The 21167-nt window shown below is 46.2% G+C and overlaps 1 protein-coding gene across 10 annotated transcripts in view; it reads right to left on the bottom strand.

The window, feature by feature from the left end:
* NECAB2 (N-terminal EF-hand calcium binding protein 2) overlaps positions 1–21167 on the bottom strand; it is a 378861-nt gene that overhangs the window by 60763 nt on the left and 296931 nt on the right. For all 10 annotated transcript variants that reach the window (XM_043526524.1, XM_037877468.2, XM_043526527.1 and 7 more), the window contains one exon: positions 20110–20246. In XM_043526524.1, the coding sequence (XP_043382459.1) occupies positions 20110–20246 (137 nt within the window). The remainder of the gene's footprint in view (positions 1–20109; positions 20247–21167) is intronic.

The following is a 21167-nucleotide window of genomic DNA, read 5'->3' on the forward strand; positions in this document are numbered from 1 at the left end:
TCCCGGTCTCTTTCCACATACAGATCAACTGCCCTGCTCTCACTTTTAAAGGAATCCACAGGACTGGTGCTATGGCCCCAACTTTGGAATGGTCTCCAGGAGGAACTCCTGCAGTGTGCCAGACCCACTGGGGGTCTTGCTTTTCCTCCTGGGTAAGCTTCACTGCCTCCTTTGACTGGACCTCTAGGCTTGCAGCACTCCTGCTTCACTCGCACCATGAGCGCCGTTCAGCAAGTCCAACTGAGACAGAGCCCTGATGGAGACTTGTCCACTCTTCAGGGGTTGATGCACCTCACCAAGCATTTGCAGTGACACTCACGCAGCATTGTCAAAAGAGCAGCATTTATTTATTAACTGGAACACAGCATAGGAAGTGCCTAGGGTAACACAGGGAACTGAAGGTTAAAGCAGAGTCCATTCTGGTTAGCCCAGAGCTCAGCCAAGCTGTAGTGAACCCTTGGGTTCAAGCTTTGTCTGTGTCTCTGTCTGATCTCCTTTGTCAAACTCCAGGCATGAGCCCTGACTCCTTCCAGCAGCCAGCTCTTACCCCACACCTCACATATCTCCAGTCTTTTGGCCTGGAGTTGGGGGATTGCTGTTCAGCTTCCCTAAGGAGCAGTGGGGAAATCCATATCCCTCTGGGTCGTTGGTTGCTAGGTGTCAGTGTGCTGGGGATTGGATTTGCCATTGTCTTCTCAGATGTTTCACTGATATGGAAACTAAGGCTCAGACAGCTAGGCAATACCCACACCTACGTGTCTCAGCCTGCGGGGAGATCAAACAGTCCCCTTGCACCCAAGGCACATAGGGGAAACTGAGGCACAAACTGGCCTCTCAAAAATATTGTAAAATATTCCCACTTCATCACAGGGGCCCAGATACTCTCTCAGTTCCCCTCTTCCTGCTCTTCAACCCATCCTTTGGCTCCCTTCATCTTCTCCTCCCACTCTCCCATTCATGCTTTTTTCAAGCTGAACCCTATGCCTGGAATGACATCCCGCTTCCACTGTGCCAAGCATCCCTTTGTCTCCTCAAAACCCACTTTCCTTCCCCTACCCTCCCATACTGGCAACTTCAGGAGTTCTTCAACGAGTGTACTGCAAGGAGCAGGTCTCAGACTGTCGTGTGGACGCCCTGTTTCCCATTTGCAGTCACACGAGCCTCCTCTCCTACCATGTGTCGTGGTGCAGGACACCTCGCCTCCCACACATATCCCACAAGATCCCTGTGACAACTGCAGCACTTGGGGCATGGCACATTAACATTAGAAAAGTGCTTGTGTATTGTTAAGAATCCAGTGCAAGGAGTGTTTTGTCCTTTCCAGAAAAAGAGTTAACCAGACTGGCTCTTCATTCTATCTCCCTCTCTTATCTACTCCTCTATGTCCTCTGAACCGGCTTCTCTGACACCTGCTCCCCTCTTCTGTGTGTTTCCTCTTCTCTTGCAGCAGCACCTCCTAGCTTAGATCCTTCCCCAGGACAGGTACCCCGGCTCCCTTTTTTTGGAATAAAGCAGCTGATAACAAGGATGTAGACCAGAGTCATGTGAACTGCCAGCTCTCCTCTCACTCTCAGCAATGGTTCTGTGGACCACAGTTTGAGAACTGCTGGTCTGACCATCTCTTCTTCCACTATCTCAATCTCTACTTAAAAGTATTAGCACGCATACAACACACCCAGCACAAAGTACTATTCTTTAACCTTGCCCCCTTGTTTTCCTATGCTCCTCCGTGATCTGTTCTACCATCACCTGGGAGGTTAAATGCAGACAGACAAGGACATTACCACCACTCAGAGTGGGCTATTAATTGCTGTGTGAGACAAAGTATTAAACAACGTGGGAATCAGCAATGGTTTGCACAATGGACGTAGTTGCACAGGGATGGGATCACGGGCAAATCTATCACACTCTTTTTATAGCAAGGCACGAATTGAAGAGACTAGTGTCCGTGATTCTAGACTAACAGGCTAACACTGCATGCATGTTTTTTTTCTTCCTCTGTGAATCCATAACTTTTCTAAAAGTGGCAGAATATACAGTATATTTCAGTGTAATCCTAGAAACTTTCTCTTTCTGCTCTTTGAATAAATAAATAAAAATAAAAATAATAAAATAAACTGAAACCAACAGAGAAAAGCACCGAAGTGAGATTGAGGTTAGCTGCATGTTCCAATGCTGGATGCAATGGACATAAATCCACGTGCAACAACTTGTAAGATGGGCTGCATAATATCTCAAGTGCCCAAAGTCATGATCATTTAACCTACTTTTAGACTTCAAATTATAGAATTCACTTCTTAAAAAACTTAAAACACTTCTCAAAGCTGTACAAATGTATGTACACTGTGCATCCTGAGGAAGTTTTAGCAATGCCTGCTAAATGAATGAGCAACATGGAAACCATTAAGAATGTTTGAAAGAGAGGATTCGCTACTACTCAACAGCACTAAGGAAAGACCAGCTAGAGAGAAGCACCATAAGCAGATATATTGTTTCGGAATAATACACGGTAATTAGAATACAGATCTGTGCATAAAAATAGTGAAGTTGGCATTGTCCTGCAAATTGAGAGATGGATGGGAGTTTTCATGGAGATGTGAATGTCCACTAAAGACAATCAGATGAACTACCAGTTGGCAAATACTAGAATATACAGTAAATTTTGGACAACAGTGACTCACAATTCTTCAAAGACACGCTAAATGCCCACTCTCCGTCGTCCTATTCATTAACCTGACAAATATTTTGAATGATCTCTATGAGAGGCTGTTCAAGACATAATAGATACTTTCTGGTGATATACCATGTAGATCATGTGTCAAATTTTCAACTGCTCAGCACCCACAATCCAGGCCAGATTTTCAGCAGAGCTCAGCTCACACTTAGCCCTGGTCTACACTAGGACTTTAGGTCGAATTTAGCAGCGTTAAATCGATGTAAACCCGTACCTGTCCACACGATGAAGCCATTTATTTCGACTTAAAGGGCTCTTAAAATCGATTTCCTTACTCCACCCCTGACAAGTGGATTAGCGCTTAAATAGGCCTTGCCGGGTCGAATTTGGGGTACTGTGGACACAATTCGACGGTATTGGCCTCCGGGAGCTATCCCAGAGTGCTCCATTTTGACCGCTCTGGACAGCACTCTCAACTCAGATGCACTGGCCAGGTAGACAGGAAAAGAACCGCGAACTTTTGAATCTCATTTCCTGTTTGGCCAGCGTGGCAAGCTGCAGGTGACCATGCAGAGCTCATCAGCAGAGGTGACCATGATGGAGTCTCAGAATCGCAAAAGAGCTCCAACATGGACCGAACGGGAGGTACGGGATCTGATCGCTGTATGGGGAGAGGAATCCGTGCTATCAGAACTCCGTTCCAGTTTTTGAAATGCCAAAACCTTTGTCAAAATCTCCCAGGGCATGAAGGACAGAGGCCATAACAGGGACCCGAAGCAGTGCCGCGTGAAACTGAAGGAGCTGAGGCAAGCCTACCAGAAAACCAGAGAGGCGAACGGCCGCTCCGGGTCAGAGCCCCAAACACGCCGCTTCTATGATGAGCTGCATGCCATTTTAGGGGGTTCAGCCACCACTACCCCAGCCGTGTTGTTTGACTCCTTCAATGGAGATGGAGGCAATACGGAAGCAGGTTTTGGGGACGAAGAAGATGATGAGGAGGAGGAGGTTGTAGATAGCTCACAGCAAGCAAGCGGAGAAACCGGTTTTCCCAACAGCCAGGAACTGTTTCTCACCCTGGACCTGGAGCCAGTACCCCCCGAACCCACCCAAGGCTGCCTCCTGGACCCAGCAGGCGGAGAAGGGACCTCCGGTGAGTGTACCTTTTAAAATACTATACATGGTGTAAAAGCAAGCATGTGAAAGGATTACTTTGCCCTGGCATTCGCGGCTCTCCTGGATATACTCCCAAAGCCTTTGCAAAAGGTTTCTGGGGAGGGCAGACTTATTGTGTCCTTCATGGTAGGACACTTTACCACTCCAGGCCAGTAACACGTACTCGGGAATCATTGTACAACAAAGCATTGCAGTGTATGTTTGCTGGCGTTCAAGCAACATCCGTTCTTTATCTCTCTGTGTTATCCTCAGGAGAGTGAGATATAATCCATGGTCACCTGGTTGAAATAGGGTGCTTTTCTTCAGGGGACACTCAGAGGAGCCCGTTCCTGCTGGGCTGTTTGCCTGCGGCTGAACAGAAATGTTCCCCGCTGTTAGCCACAGGGAGGGGGGAGGGTTGAGGGGGTAGCCACGCGGTGGGGGGAGGCAAAATGCGACCTTGTAACGAAAGCACATGTGCTATGTATGTAATGTTAACAGCAAGGTTTACCCTGAAAGAGTGTAGCCAGTGTTTTATAAAATGTGTCTTTTTAAATACCGCTGTCCCTTTTTTTTTCTCCACCAGCTGCATGTGTTTCAACGATCACAGGATCTTCTCCTTCCCAGAGGCTAGTGAAGATTAGAAAGAAAAAAAAACGCACTCGAGATGAAATGTTCTCCGAGCTGATGCTGTCCTCCCACACTGACAGAGCACAGACGAATGCGTGGAGGCAAATAATGTCAGACTGCAGGAAAGCACAAAATGACCGGGAGGAGAGGTGGCGGGCTGAAGAGAGTAAGTGGCGGGCTGAAGAGAGGGCTGAAGCTCGAATGTGGCGGTAGCGTGATGAGAGGAGGCAGGATTCAATGCTGAGGCTGCTGGAGGACCAAACCAGTATGCTCCAGTGTATGGTTGAGCTGCAGCAAAGGCAGCTGGAGAACAGACTGCCACTACAGCCCCTGTGTAACCAACCGCCGTCCTCCCCAAGTTCCATAGCCTCCACACCCAGACGCCGAAGAACGCGGTGGGGGGGCCTCCGGCCAACCAGCCACTCCACCACAGAGGATTGCCCAAAAAAAAGAAGGCTGTCATTCAATAAATTTTAAAGTTGTAAACTTTTAAAGTGCTGTGTGGCATTTTCCTTCCCTCCTCCACCACCCCTCCTGGGCTACCTTGGTAGTCATCCCCCTGTTTGTGTGATGAATGAATGAAGAATGCATGAATGTGAAGCAACAATGACTTTATTGCCTCTGCAAGCGGTGATCGAAGGGAGGAGGGGAGGGTGGTTAGCTTACAGGGAAGTAGAGTGAACCAAGGGGCGGGGGGTTTCATCAAGGAGAAACAAACAGAACTTTCACACCGTAGCCTGGCCAGTCACGAAACTGGTTTTCAAAGCCTCTCTGATGCGCAGCCTGGTGTCTGGCTGCGCGTAACCAGCAGCCAGGCGATTTGCCTCAACCTCCCACCCCGCCATAAACGTCTCCCCCTTACTCTCACAGATATTGTGGAGCACACAGCAAGCAGTAATAACAGTGGGAATATTGGTTTCGCTGAGGTCTAAGCGAGTCAGTAAACTGCGCCAGCGCGCCTTTAAACGTCCAAATGCACATTCTACCACCATTCTGCACTTGCTCAGCCTGTAGTTGAACAGCTCCTGACTACTGTCCAGGCTGCCTGTGTATGGCTTCATGAGCCATGGCATTAAGGGGTAGGCTGGGTCCCCAAGGATACATATAGGCATTTCAACATCCCCAACAGTTATTTTCTGGTCTGGGAATAAAGTCCCTTCTTGCAGCTTTTGAAACAGACCAGAGTTCCTGAAGATGCGAGCGTCATGTACCTTTCCCGGCCATCCCACGTTGATGTTGGTGAAACGTCCCTTGTGATCCACCAGAGCTTGCAGCACTATTGAAAAGTACCCCTTGCGGTTTATGTACTCGCCGGCTTGGTGCTCCGGTGCCAAGATAGGGATATGGGTTCCGTCTATGGCCCCACCACAGTTAGGGAATCCCATTGCAGCAAAGCCATCCACTATGACCTGCACATTTCCCAGGGTCACTACCCTTGATATCAGCAGATCTTTGATTGCGTCGGCTACTTGCATCACAGCAGCCCCAACAGTAGATTTGCCCACTCCAAATTGATTCCCAACTGACCGGTAGCTGTCTGGCGTTGCAAGCTTCCACAGGGCTATCGCCACTCGCTTCTCAACTGTGAGGGCTGCTCTCATCTTGGTATTCATGCGCTTCAGGGCAGGGGAAAGCAAGTCACAGAGTTCCATGAAAGTGCCCTTATGCATGCAAAAGTTTCGCAGCCACTGGGAATCGTCCCAGACCTGCAACACTATGCGGTCCCACCAGTCTGTGCTTGTTTCCCGAGCCCAGAATCGGCGTTCCACAGCATGAACCTGCCCCATTAGCACCATGATGCATGCATTGGCAGGGCCCATGCTTTCAGAGAAATCTGTGTCCATGTCCTGATCACTCACGTGACCGCGCTGACGTCGCCTCCTCGCCCGGTAGCGCTTTGCCAGGTTCTGGTGCTGCATATACTGCTGGATAATGCGTGTGGTGTTTAATGTGCTCCTAATTGCCAAAGTGAGCTGAGCGGACTCCATGCTTGCCTTGGTATGGCGTCCGCACAGAAAAAAGGCGCGGAATGATTGTCTGCCGTTGCTCTGACGGAGGGAGGGGCGACTGACGACACGGCTTACAGGGTTGGCTTCAGGGAGCTAAAATCCACAAAGGGGGTGGCTTTAAATCAAGGAGTAGTTCAGGCAGGAGTTCATGGAGGGTTCCAATAAGAAATGGTGCACCTAAGTTACTGTTCTTATTGGAACAAGGAGGTTAGCGTGGCCTCTGACTGATACATGGCTAGATTTAGCTCGCTGCACCTTCTCTGTGAGTGACTGCAGTGTGACCTAGAGGAATGAGTCCCCTAGACAGGGGAAGAGGCAAATGAGTACAAAACAAATCTGGTCTATTTCTTGTTTCGATCCACTCCATCTATCTTTTACATCTTTGGCTGGCAGCAGACGGTGCAGAAGGACTGCATGCCATCCACATCTCATGGCTGCTCGGCAGAAGACGGTACAATAGGACTGCTAAGCAATCCATATCGCCTGCCTGCTCACCATAAGACGGTTCAATAGGACTGACTGCAGGACTAAAGAGAATGACCTGGTCAAGTCACTAAAAATTTAGTCCCTGCGCCCATGTCTGCCCAGGCGCTCCTGATCGACCTCACACAGGCGACCAGGAGCACCTCGGACATGACGAGGACGGCTACCAGTCGTACTGTACCGTCTGCTGCCAGAAGGCAATGGGTTGCTGCTACTGTGTAGCAATGCCATACCGCATCTGCCAGCACCCAGGAGACATACGGTGACGGTTACCTGAGCGGGCTCCATGCTTGCGGTGGTATGGCGTCCGCACAGGTAACTCAGGAAAAAAGGCGCGAAACGATTGTCTGCCCTTGCCTTCACGGAGGGAGGGAGGGAACGGGGGCCGGACAATATGTACCCAGAACCACCCGTGACAATGTTTTAGCCCAGTCAGAATGCTCCATTGTGACTGCTCTGGACAGCACTCTCAACTCAGATGCACGATTGTTTGCCGTTGCTCTGACGCAGGGAGGGGTTACAGGGTTGACTTCACGGAGGGTTCCAATAAGAAATGGTGCACCTAAGTTATTGTTCTTATTGGAACAAGGAGGTTAGCCTGGCCTCTGATTGATACATGGCTAGATTTAGCTCGCTGCACCTTCTCTGTGAGTGACTGCAGTGTGACCTAGAGGAATGAGTCCCCTAGACAGGGGAAGAGGCAAATGAGTACAAAACAAATCCGGTTTATTTCTTGTTTTGATCCACTCCATCTATCTTTTACATCTTTGGCTGGCAGCAGACGGTGCAGAAGGACATATTGCCTACCTGCTCACCATAAGATGGTTCAATAGGACTGACTGCCGGACTTAAGAGAATGACCTGGTCAAGTCACCAAAAATTTAGTCCCTGAGCCCATGTCTGCCCAGGCGCTCCCAGCCGACGTGGCCAGGAGCACCTCGGACATGACAAGGACGGCTACCAGTCGTATTGTACTGTCTGCTGCCAGAAGGCAAGGGGTTGCTGCTACTGTGTAGCAATGCAGAACCACGTCTTCCAGCACCCAGGAGACATACGGTGACGGTTACCTGAGCGGGCTCCATGCTTGCGGTGGTATGGCGTCCGCACAGGTAACTCAGGAAAAAAGGCGCGAAACGATTGTCTGCCCTTGCTTTCACGGAGGGAGGGAGGGAAGGGGGGACTGACGATATGTACCCAGAACCACCCGCGACAATGTTTCAGCCCCATCAGGCATTGGGATCTCAACCCAGAATTCCAATGGGCAGCGGAGACTGCGGGAACTGTGGGATAGCTACCCACAGTGCAACGCTCCGGAAGTCGACTCTAGCCTCGGTACTGTGGAAGCACTCCGCCGAGTTAATGCACTTAATGCACTTCTGTGGGGACACACACACTCGAATATATAAAACCGATTTCTAAAAAACCGACTTCTATAAATTCGACCTTATTCCGTAGTGTAGACATACCCTTAAACAACTAAACAATGAGCAGATTTTGAAGTGCTGAACATCCATCACCTCCCATTGTGACACTTACGGTCAAATTTTCAACAGAACTCAGCATTCAACAGGCTCAAAGTCTGGCCACTTATTTTGGTCCCTAAATGGAAGCTAAGCTCTTTTACAAATTCTAGCCAGAACGTAATTGAAATGCATGCACCATGCACTGAAATCAGTGTATCATAAAATGAAACACCCAGGCCGCTGTGGATATTTCAACTCTGATAATGGTCTACTGCCACCTTGAAGTTGTTAGTCTGTAAAAGGGAATACAACCAGACATGGAGCAGAGTTAATTGTCAAGGGAGCAATTTCCAGCCTGCTATTGTCCCTGAGATCAGCTACTATATCCTTGATATTTCAAGATTTCTATAGGGGGATGACAAATGCATCTGACAGATGGTCCCAAAAGCAGACACTAGTTAAAAATAGAGAACAATGGCAAGGGTACCAAAAGAGACACATGATTACAATGTGTTGAATAATTCCACTGTCAGTCCCTAAATAATACCCTGTCAATATTCAGGATATTAGGCAAGAAGAGACGGAAATTTTTTAAAATGTGTAATGATGTGTCTCTTGGTATCTTTGCTGTTGGACTTCATTTTATAGCCCTCTATATAATTTTTAGATCATCTCTGCAATTTTATACAGAATAGTGAGATAATTTACTCAGACATTTTTTTTGGATTATTATTGAAATCTCCTTAGCATACAACAATAAGAAAACAACTTTACATATGGGGCTCGTACACAGGCATATAAATGAAAATGATGTCTTCAGTGATCTCTGATTGCTCCATCTGAAGACTCATTTCCTCAGCATTGTGTCCACTGAGCTCCCGTGCTTACCCACATTTCATAGTGTGCATTATAAAATGCTTTGCTGAAGGCCATTACGTGGCTTCCAAATTGACAGAGAGGAATTCTGGATTTAGTCATAAAAATTAACAATGTTCCCACCTGACCTGGGAAAATGTTGCAAGATCTCATCTGAGCTACCTAAATCCAGGCAACGACACTTTCTGTTGTGTGCACACATCTTCTGGTATCTGAATTTTGTACTGCATTGCCCAGTTAGAGCCTTTATTCATATTAGCAAAATAGCTTGCAGATCCAATTAGGCTGAAAGAAACCTGATTCTTTAACTCATTTGCTGAAAGTGCAAGGCAGGATGTGGGCTTTTGGTAATTAGCAGGTGTGCATTTTCAGCATCTCTGGCTGAAGACAGATTAGTTTAGTCTCTGGTGCAATTGCCAAATATTTAATGTTACAAACTTGGAATGGAGAAGCTAGTAGGGGTGTGAATGAGTGAGAGTTCACGAAGTCAGCATCCAAGAAAGCTTCACACAGCTAGGTGTTGAGATGATAGAAAACTTTTGCCAAACAAATGGGAAAGGGAACAGTAGAAAATACTACAATCTGTCGTATCTAGGGCCTGATTCTCATGCCTCTCAAGTCTAGGGTTGCCATATTTCAAGTTCCCAAATAAAGGACACTGCCGGAGCGGGGGGAGAACTGGAGGGTATGTGTGTACTGGGAGGGGGTATTTGGGGGTGGTGAAAATGTGTGTGTGTTGTACGGGGAGGAGGCATTTTGTTTGTGTGTGTGTGTGTGTGTGTACGTACTGGGAGAGGGTGTTTAGGAGAGTGCTGGAGGGGTGTGTGTGTGTGTGTACTGGGAGAGGGTGTTTAGGAGAGTGCTGGAGGGGTGTGTGTACTGGGAGGAGGTGTTTGGGGGTGCTAGAGGGGACACTTGCAGCCTCACTCTCGAGGTGGGGGCAGTGCCATGCTCCCTGCCATGGTGGTAAGGTGGCTGGCGCAGGCCTGGATGCAGCACCAGCCCGGTCAGTTCCTTCCCGTGGGGCTCTTCTTCTCCCCAGGGCAGGGATCTAGGCCCTGGCCCTGTCACCCCTCCTGGTCGGGCTCTGAGGCCCTGCGGCAGCTCCTCTTACCTGGAGGAGCAGGCTAGGGTGCGTGGGATCCAGCAGCTGCGGATGCCGGGGAGGGACCAATCGGGGTGCGGAGACAGCTCTTTGAGCTGCAACGTTGGCTCCACAGGGAAAAATCCCGAACATTTCCTCTTATTTGAAAAATCTACCAACACAGAGGTCATGTCCGGGAAAACCCAGACGTATGGTAACTCTAGTCAAGTCTCCTTAGCACCAGTCCCTTGACACAAAGCTGCCTTCAGCACGGTAGAGCAGGCTTCCTGACACTTCCCTCTGGTGGCACACGACAATGCACCAGCTCCTCATCTCCTTCCCAGCTGCTAGTACAAGTGGTGTGTCTGGGAGGCGATGCAAATGGCTGGAGCATCCCTCCGTTCCAGTGATACTCTATCTAGCTGCCAGAACAACCCCCTAGGGCTATGCATAGCCAGGTGTAAAAAAGAATATAGTAGCTTCTCTATATTACACTTGGGACTGGGCAAAGCTAGGCACACTGGCAGGGCAGTAGGGAGAAATGTGGTCCTGCTGTTGACCATGCTGTACCTGTTTTTGTACTAATTACAGGATTTCATTTTCCAAAGCTATTAATCCAGCACCCTCCACATCCGTAGTACATTTGCAAATAAAGTAACCAAGCTGACATGCAAATTTACTTTCCTTCCAAGCTTCCAGGGAGGTGATGCATGAAGTCTGCCTACAAATGTAGAACTACTCTATCCTACCCATTAAGCAATTTGATGGACATATCTTTCAGCTGGACCCTGATGGCAACAACAAAATGAAAATCACAGCAGCAAAGGAGAAGGAGGAAAAGGAAGGAGAAACAAACTAAACTCCTTTGATTTTGTTTCTTACTGCTAGAATCTTATTTGATATTGGGTCCTCGCGCTCGGGAATGGCTCGTTCGGTTTTTCAGCAGAGTTCTGTGGGAATCCAGACTGCCTAGAATATGGCGCCCAGCGAAGGTCATTGCTTTGCTGAAACCTGGGAAAGACCAACAGTTGCCTTCGAGTTATAGACCAATTTCACTTCTAAGCATCTGCTTCAAGATGCTTAAGCACCTGATTTTGCAAAGAATTTCACCATCTGTAGAAGGCATGCTGGCACCAGAGCAAGCTGGCTTTTGCTACAGTCACAGTACATGTGATTGAGTGCTGGCACTTACAACTTTCATCAGAAATGGATTCCAACATAAGCTGAAGACTGGTTCAGTCTTCCTTGACCTGACCACGCCACACGATATGGTCTGGTACATGGGCCTTTTGCTGAAATTGTTTAGAACCATACCAAGTTGGTTAATATGTGTGATTGCTCTGCTTTTTCAGAAATCGCCAATTCCGTGTGCATATTGGTGATAGAACAAGTGCTTGGAGGCACCAGATGAATGCCCTCCTCCCCACCCAATGTTATTCGACTTATATTCAGATGACCTACTGGGTCTCGCAAGTTTGTCTGTGCGGACGAAATATGCCTCGGCACTCAGTCACACTCCTTTGACATACTTGAGAGCGTTCTGAACGCAAATATGGTGGCTATGGTCCATTATTGTTGCCAGCGGAGGGCAACAAAAATGATTAGGGGACTGGAACACATGACTTATGAGGAGAGGCTGAGGGAACTGGGATTGTTTAGTCTGCGGAAGAGAAGAATGAGGGGGGATTTGATAGCTGCTTTCAACTACCTGAAAGGGGGTTCCAAAGAGGATGGATCTAGACTGTTTTCAGCAGTAGCAGATGACAGAATGAGGAGTAATGGTCTCAAGTTGCAGTGGGGGAGATTTAGGTTGGATATTAGGAAAAACATTATCACGAGGAGGGTGGTGAAGCACTGGAATGCGTTACCTAGGGAGGTGGTGGAATCTCCTTCCTTTTAAGTTTTTAAGGTCAGGCTTGATAAAGTCCTGGCTGGGATGATTTAGTTGGGGATTGGTCCTGCTTTGAGCAGGGGGCTGGACTAGATGACCTCCTGAGGTCCCTTCCAACCCTGATATTCCATGGTATCAAGTGGAAGTAAGATTGCGTCAAGTGTCTTCCACTTACATCATGCACAAGCGGGCAGAGACCTGAACATAGTTCTCAATGGTCAGCGAATAAAGCATGATTCACACCCAGTTTATCTAGGGGTCACATTGGACAGACCTCATATATTGTGATCATCTTACAAAGACAGTGACTAAGGTCAAAACACGCAACAACCAGCTTGGAAAACTGGCCAGAACGACATGGGGCACCAAAACACAAACGTTATGCACTTCAGCCTTGGCACTCTGTTACTCATCGGCAGAGTACTGTGCTCCAGCGTGGGTTCGCTTGTCTCACACAATGAGGATCAACACACAACTTAATTCCACCATGCATATTACTTCAGGCACACTTAAATCTATTCCTCTACCATGGTTACTGGTTCTCTGCAAGATTGCTTCACCCAGTGCTCACAGAGAGGAAAGCGTAGCAACTTCGTGACAAAATTGTGTGATATGCCACATCTACTGCTAATTAAAGACTTGTTTAATGCACCATATGGTCATCTGCCCTCACGTCACCTGTTGTGGATAAGTTTATTGGGTGAGGGATTTACGGTAAAGGACATGTGACATGCTTCATGGTCCACAGAGAAAGTGACAAATAATTATCTTGTCTCGGACCTCACTCAGTGTCAACCCAGGTTTGATTTACTGCAAAGGCAATGGAGACTTCCAAACCGGTTTCATACCAGACATGGAATTTGTGCTGCAGTGGAATTTTGGTAGCGTTTTAGAGACAATCCATTATCTCAATGTGGGCAGCCACAAACCATGACACATAGTGTTGAGGACTGCAAAATTACTCAATTTCCTGGAGATCTTCCTGCCTTGAACATCATTGATAAGAACACTGTGTTTTGGCTTGACCGGATTGCATATGCCGAATAAATAAATGCTGGTGTGAGTGGGGCTGCTGTAGAGGAGGAAAGACACAAAGAGGGGAAGGGGATAGACTAGCAAAAACAACAGAAAATTTAACCCAAAAGTTTGTTACCCAAAGCACAGGAAAATGAGTTTCTGAATGACTATGTCCCCCCAACTGCACTGCTTCCAAAATTGCAAGAGACTTTCTTTTAGCATTCTGCACCCAGCAGGTACTCTTGTTTTAATTTGCAGCATCTGAATACTGCCAGCATGACGACAGAATGTGCCGGAGAACATCTGACCCTCACAAAGCCAGTTTTCATCTCGGTTGGTGCTAACACGTGCCATATTTACATTAAAAACCATAAAAAGGAAAAAATTAAATAATCTCGTCTATTCATTGAAGGCAACCAGGCATGAAATGCTGATGCCCCCACATTTCTACAATGAGTGAGATTGACTTTAAACTCTTTTATCACAAGGTGTTCATCCCTTTGCTGAAGGCTCCCATTCAGATCTGCCAAACCATCAATGCTCTGATTCTCAATATAAGAATCTGTACTCATTAAAAGACGGGACCTGTTGTTTACAGTCAAAGTGCCAACCTATTGTTCAGTTAGAAGGCAGGCACGTATTTGTTTATGGTCAAACATACTTTGCTCTCTCTCGTGTGCCAGTGCAGATCCCAAATTTGCGAACATACATAAGATTGTGTTGGGCTAAGTAGTGGCCTGATTTTCAGAGGTGCTAAGCACTGGTAGCTTCCATTCAAGTGAACAGGAGTTGCAGGTACTTTGAAAAGCAGGTGATAGGTGCACATTTGTACACCTGTAGTCCTGCAACCAAATGGACCAAGAAGTGAAATGTAAACTAGGGAATATTTTAGCCTTTCAACATCCATAAGCATTAACTGATTTTCTCCAAGTGACTCAAAGAATTGGAAATTTAGAACAAATTTAGAACAAAATGCTCCTCTCTGGTCATCATTGTGCACCTTGACTTAGCTATTCTGCTCTGCTCTCTCTACATGCCAACGGAGCTCCATGGAAATACAAGAGAAAAATATTGCCCTTTGCGTTTGAATAATTCCCTCTTTATTATCTATTCACACATGTAGAATCCTGGCATTAGAAACCCATTTGTATTGCAGCTCATGTACTAACCTTCACTGGGTGACCAAATATGAAGAGATAACTGTCTATGTGTGGAGGGATTTGTAAGAAATACAAGGACAAATACATCCCTGGAGTACAGAAATGATTTCAGCGGAAGCTGCAGCCGAGATGAAACTGACCCAATATCCTTTGGCTTTTACGTTTCTTACACTGATTTAGTCGTACGCTCAGAGTAATGGTTGGAAGAGGGTATCTACAACTGGACATCTCAATTACTGATAAGTTTACTGTGGCAGAAATATTGCTCAAAAATTAAATAAAGCAGGAGTTTTAAAACACTATTTTATTGAAGGGCAGTTTTCCCTGCTTTAAAATGAATAAATAGCAGTCTCATTTAAAACATTTGAAACAGTATCTCAGTCCTATAAATCTTCAACAGATTGAAAAAAAAATCTGCCCCCCCCCTAACATCTTCTCACCCTGCTGGCTTTTATATGTATCAGGAGAAAAGAGCTTCTGATTTCCCCAATACAGTTTCTATGGCAACCTGTTTTGGTTACAGTAAGTGAGCTCATTACTCCATGGAGATGCATGACATTGACACCCAGGGACTTTCTATGTTAAGTTTCGGGCTGTGCTTATATTCGGTCTCTCTTATATTTGTCTTTACTTATACTTTAAAAAAGAAAACCTGAAACCCTTCTTGTCCTCCATCTTTTACTGTCAGGACAGAGAGCACTACACTGTGCTATGCAGATTACGAAAAACTCCTGCCCAGGATTTAAGAGTCATTTTTTTATGGCCTGATCCTGCCATGTGCTGAACTGCATAAGAATTTGCAGGGTATCGGTACCAATCAGTGCTACCAACTCACTGGCATGGGTACAATGCCCTTGGTCTCTTTTCCTACACCCCCTCTCCATGACTTATATGGCACCTCAGATAATGGCCTCCTCAGCCATTTTTACATTGGATCATACTTATTAGCACATCAGAAGACCAGAGGTCACTGCAGAGGGAAATAAATTAAAGAAGAGTATGAAATATCCAGGCTGTGATTTCTGGGACAAAAACCAGCCCCAGTGGTCTGGTGGGGGTTGCAGGGGTTGCTGGCTATGAGCACTGACATTAAGTAGAGGTTTTAGAAGTTAATAAACAATGCTGAGCTGGTAGAGTTACCAGGCAACATTCAGACGAGAACCTAATGAAGTCAAGCTGAGCCCAAGCAAAGCCTAGAGGCTGCACAAGAAAGTGGAACTTGCAACCTTCTTCTGCCACCCTCAAGGTGCATGTTCTACCCACATAGGCTCCTAGAGTCCGTCCAGATTTACTTAGGGTACATCTGCTCTGGAGCTGGGAAGTATAATTTCCAGCTCAAGGAGACATACCGGCTAAAAATACCAATGGGAAGTGCTAGCTGCCTTGAGGACAATGCCACCCGAGACACTAGGTACATACTCGGGACAGGTAGCTCCCTCTCACCACTTATGCTGCCACACCCACTTGTCTATTTTTAGTGTGCTAGCTCTATCAGAGTTAGCTTGGGTATGTCTCCTTGAGCTGGCAATTACACCTTCCAGCTCCAGTGTACATCTACCCTTCAACTTGCATCCCTGAAACTCACACCCCACCAGTCTACATATAATTTAATCCCTGATATGCACCACATCTGAATTTGGCCACTAAAGTTAATTGAGCACGAGGGAGCCTGAGTTGAGGGGCAGCTGCAGTTTAGCAATAGGGCAAGTGATTCCCATATACTATGTAGTTAGTAATACTGCTTGGCAGTAATTCTGAAGCCCAGTGGGCCAGAAGAGAAGAATATAGTAAGGCAAACAGGAGGGTGTTTTCATTGAAGAAGGCTTTACACTTCTCTGTAGTGCAAGTCAATGGCAGAGCCATGATAAGGCATTTGACCTTGAGGAAGCTTCTGCATCACGGTGCCTCAGTTTCCCATAAAATAACAACGAGAATCCATAAAAGCCAAATCCTGTGAGAGTGGAGAACTATGGGATGCACTACTTCCCAACACACACACTCCGCTATTTCCCCTCTCACCCTGTGTTGGTCTTGTCCATTTAGACTGTAAGTTCTTTGGGGTAGAGACTGTCCCTTACTGTGTGTTTTTATTTAACATATTTTGTTATCTTTAGTAGGGGTCTTTAGATGCTACCACTGTTTTCAGATGGAGCGATGCCGATTTACCTCAGCTGAGCATCTGGTTCAGTATCTGTATGTTACTCTTTAAGGTAAACCCTTCACTAAAGGTAGTAAGTGGGGTAATTTGCACCAGAACAGATATAGACTGGTTCCTGGAGGGTTTGCCCTTTTCATATCCTCTTATAGAGATCCAGAACAGTCTGCTTTTCACATCTTTATCCAAACCCTCTTCCATTGCAACATCCAAAATGTCTGTCAATTTGCCCCCTTCTGGCCCTCAAAAGGCTTCTTCTGATCTGTTTAAGGGATCCAGAGGCATCTTAAAATGAGTGGGTAGAAACTTCCCATTTATGCACATCTATAACACCAAAAATGCCTCAAGAGATGCAACATATTCTAGCAAGGAACTGGGAGCCAGATTATAATCTTGGATCCACCGATGACTTGCTGGGTGGCTGTGGGCAAGTTACTGTAAGCTGTTCCAGCTTTGAACGCTCACTGAAGTATTTCAGAATAACTGAATTAAATATTTGTATAACGCACTGAAGATACAAAACACTAGATAAATGCTAAGTATTTACTTTTATTAGTTGAGTCTATCACATGATTTCCTTTGCCTGGCAATAGAGAAACACAGCAACATAGGAAATAGCAGACTGGGTCAGACCAATGGCTATTTTGGCCCCAGTATCCAGTGTCTAACAGTGGCCTGTACCAGATGTTTTGGACGAAGGTGCAGAATGCCATAATGGGTAGCTATGCAACAGACGGGAGACAGCTCACAGAATTTCCTACTAAAAGCTACACATATGTGGCTACAAGTCATAACATCTTACAGCTATAGTCAATGACCAAAGAGATTCACACAAATGACAGACATTTTAAATATAACGTCAGCATCTCACTCTGATTCTCTCGGGTAGAAATGAAGGGCAGGGATCTCCTCCTCCCTCTCAAGACTGGGAATCTTCCAATGGAAGGGAAATGAAAAGAGAACGAGGAACTGAGACAAAGTCTTCTGGGTTTCAGAGAATGGGCCAAAAAACCAGAGATAGAGAGACCCACTTATGCGAGTGTGTTAGGAGAAAAGGCTTGAGGTCGCCAGATTCAATGGATGTTGTTTTTTCAAAGGGAAAGTTATTAGAAAAGAAAAACAGAAAATGATCCAGTAGCACAAAGCACCCTAGCACAAAGTAGCCATGAAGAGGTTTTGAGAGCAGTGTGGAGTACATGCAATAATGGTGAAGACTACAAGAGTCCTCAGCCATGAGAGCTGGAGGAGAGAATGAAAAATTAGGTAACACTTATCTCGGTAATAGAGTTCTCCCCCTTGAGACTGCCTTGCAAATTAAGGCCCTGATCCTATAAACACTTACACACGTGAGTAACTTCATCCACGTGAATAATTACACTGAGCCCAAAGTTACTTACATTTGCCACGCCCAAGCCCAGATAACTCACAGATACCCAGCAGTTAGTTTATATCAAATTGCACATGCAGTAAGACTGTGCCTACCTACGGACTTCTGTTTGCATAGGTATGCTGGTCCAGGATGTGATCAGCCAGCAAAGGCCCCCAAGTGTAGCTGCAGCTATACCAGCAAAGCTTTTGTTAATTTAGCTTAAACCAGTTCTCCAAGCAAAATAAGCTTGCAATGAAACACAGATTATCTAACAGTGCACATGAGTACCTGAAGAAATTTCTATTTTTAAGTACGTGTTGGTGAAACATGCTGAATTGACTCAAAAGAGTAGCCAGGTCAGCACTCCCAGAAATTACAGATCACTACGTTTTATAGCAGTTGGAAGTAGTCTTAAATCCAAAACTTTCCAAAATGGATGACGATTCAATATTCTTAAGGGGGTAGGAAAGCCGAGAGGAAGGTAGGATGAGGTTTAGTTTGGGGCTCTGTAGGGGCAGATTTTTGATAGCCCAAAACCCAGTAACATGCGTGAACCATTGCCCACAACTGGAATACCAGTTGTTATGCTTCTTGTTGAAAGCAGCAAAAAGGAGGCCTTTCTGAAACCTTAGCACAACTAACAGACCAGGATGGAAGGGCGAAGGAGTGACCTTGAGGAGTAAACATGACCCTCTGCCCTCCTGACTTGAGCTGTTTTTCTGAAGCATGTGGTTTCGCAAGATGGAAAGTTTGGCAATAGTTACCTATGACTTGTGTGAAATACAGCTGGTTAAACTGATGGAAAACCCCCTGCCTGACACACTGGAAACTACAGGCTGGAAATCTCCACCCTGAACTTACCTTCTACTCAGCAGGTTTTTTGATGAGCAAGCTACGTAATACTAACAAATTGGATACAGAGAGAGGAAGAAATCTGAGCGTGGTGGACACTCCAACACTTGGACACCTCTCAAGTTCCCCTGTAAACAGAAGACTGGCCGCTGGAAGTCTATGGTTATCCACTCGAGATCTCCTCAAGACCCTGGGTAAATATGAATCTGGGGGTGATTTGGGGTGCTCTATTAACCTGTTGTGGACATGTGTAAGTGCTGGAGTCTAATTAAAGTAGAAGCTTTGAGTGAAAGCACTTTTGTTTGCCTGCTTGCATCAACTATCTATTGGCCGTACAGCCATCTCCCCACTGATCTATTTCCCAACGCCTCCTCGCAAAGAGTAAAATTACCAAGAGCTTTGAGTTCAGCAAAATGCCGGGTAGCAGCTCCTGAGGTCTTTTTAAAAATCATTACTTATTTATAAACAGACTGCAAGGGATGCTGTCAAGGTAGATGAGGTCTCAGACATGACCTGCATTTTTATTACATTTATTTGCAAGTGCCATTCAATTCTGTGTTAGCAGCTGCTTCAATGCTATTTCTTTTCTTATGGAAGATTAATGCCTGCAGTGCAGTCCTCATCAGTAGCGCTAAGTTTCCAAGCCAATGTGCACAGTCCAACACCACCAAAACAAGCTACCTCACACAGCTCAGTTCTTGCATGCAATCCCAATGGCCAGAATTTGGCAGGCCCTTGTGTGGGTGTGGAGGGATCATGGAACCCTCTTCCTTCATTCTTCCCCACAGTACAGGGGCCTATCCACTGCAATCTCTTTGCTTTCCTGAGCTCAGGACCTGTCTCACATGCTGGGACACAAGCTACCTTGAAAGAGATGGAGTGAGATGGTGAGGACATGCCCCGAGCACTGGCCAGCCATGGAGAGGAGGACATGCTGTTCTCCCTAGCACATGGGGAAGGATCGCCCTGAGGTCTTAAGTGGTGTCTGGCCTCCTGGTGGCGGCTCTTTGCACAAGGCTGAACGTCACACTTTTCACTCTTTGAAGCATGTTTCCAACTTATCAAAATGAAAACTTTGTTTCCTATTTCTAGTTTGAGCTTCTAATTTCACTTACCTGCTTGTTACATGATACACTATGAAGTAAACTGGCTACACCAGTTCAAGACACGCAATACAGAAACATTCCCCAGCAGCACCGTGGTAGTAAAAAAGACTGGTTCACAAACACAACAGATTAGTCTATTAGAGCAGCAGCAGAGTGCGGAATGCGGAAGACAAGAAGATATTACCAACCTGATCTGATTGGTTTGCTCATCAATGGCATCAACAGCACTCTCCACAGAGCTCAGCAGAGACTGGATCTGGTTGGCAGTCTCCTTCAGTAGGAAACGGGTCACAAACTGGTCCACGTTGGTCCCGCTCTCATACACCTAAAAAGAAAGGCGCAGAGCTCTGTGATAAAGTGCCAGCAACTTGGGGGAAAAAGTATCTGTAGAAACTGGCCACCAGGAATCCTGCTCCCTTCACCTAGAGTGACCAGATGTCCCGATTTTATAGGAACAGTCCAGATATTCTGGGCTTTGTCTTACAGGCACCTATTATGCCTCACCCCCGTCCTGATTTTTTTACACTTGCTACCTGGTCACCCTATTCTCCACTTACATGGAAACCCCAGGTCACCTTCTCCCACTGGACATAAATGGAATGTAAGATCATGCTCAGCAATGTCCGTCTAAGCGATGGGGCGAGAGCTCACAGGAGAGTCCATATAATCATACTGTGGGCCTTTCATCTCAGACTCTGGTTATGGCAATCTCACTTTGCGCATCTCAAGGTGTGACACTGGCATGCAGAAAATTCATCCCTGTGAATGCTGAGGGCAGGCCCAAATGTTATACCAGGAATGGAAAGTTCACAGTGAAATATATTGCTATATATCCAGGTTCAATGGAAGCTTCATGACAGGATTATGGAAAGAAAGAAAGAAAGAAAGAGACTGGTTGGTTTATGCTAGTCAAGTGCTGAAATTCTGAAATAATGTAACAACCTATTTAAAATAAAAATGGGAAAAGTTACATTATTCTGACTAACTAGAGTCTTTCTCCACATATTTCTATTTTCTAAATTACTGAATGAACTCAGGAAATGTACATCTGTTTGATGAGCTGGGTATATCCATATTGGGTCTCCAAGGACCTGGTTGCTGCGGGTAAACACAGTCATTTCTGGGTGCTACTTCAACTGCCAGGAAACTTTTTCTTTTGACTTCCCCCTCCAATCCATGCAGCCATCTGACTAGCAGTTATCTGAATGGATATAATAGCCTCTCTAGATACAATTGTGGATTCCTT

Source organism: Chelonia mydas, chromosome 12 (assembly GCF_015237465.2).
Source record: "Chelonia mydas isolate rCheMyd1 chromosome 12, rCheMyd1.pri.v2, whole genome shotgun sequence".
Classification (NCBI taxonomy): Eukaryota; Metazoa; Chordata; order Testudines; family Cheloniidae; genus Chelonia; species Chelonia mydas.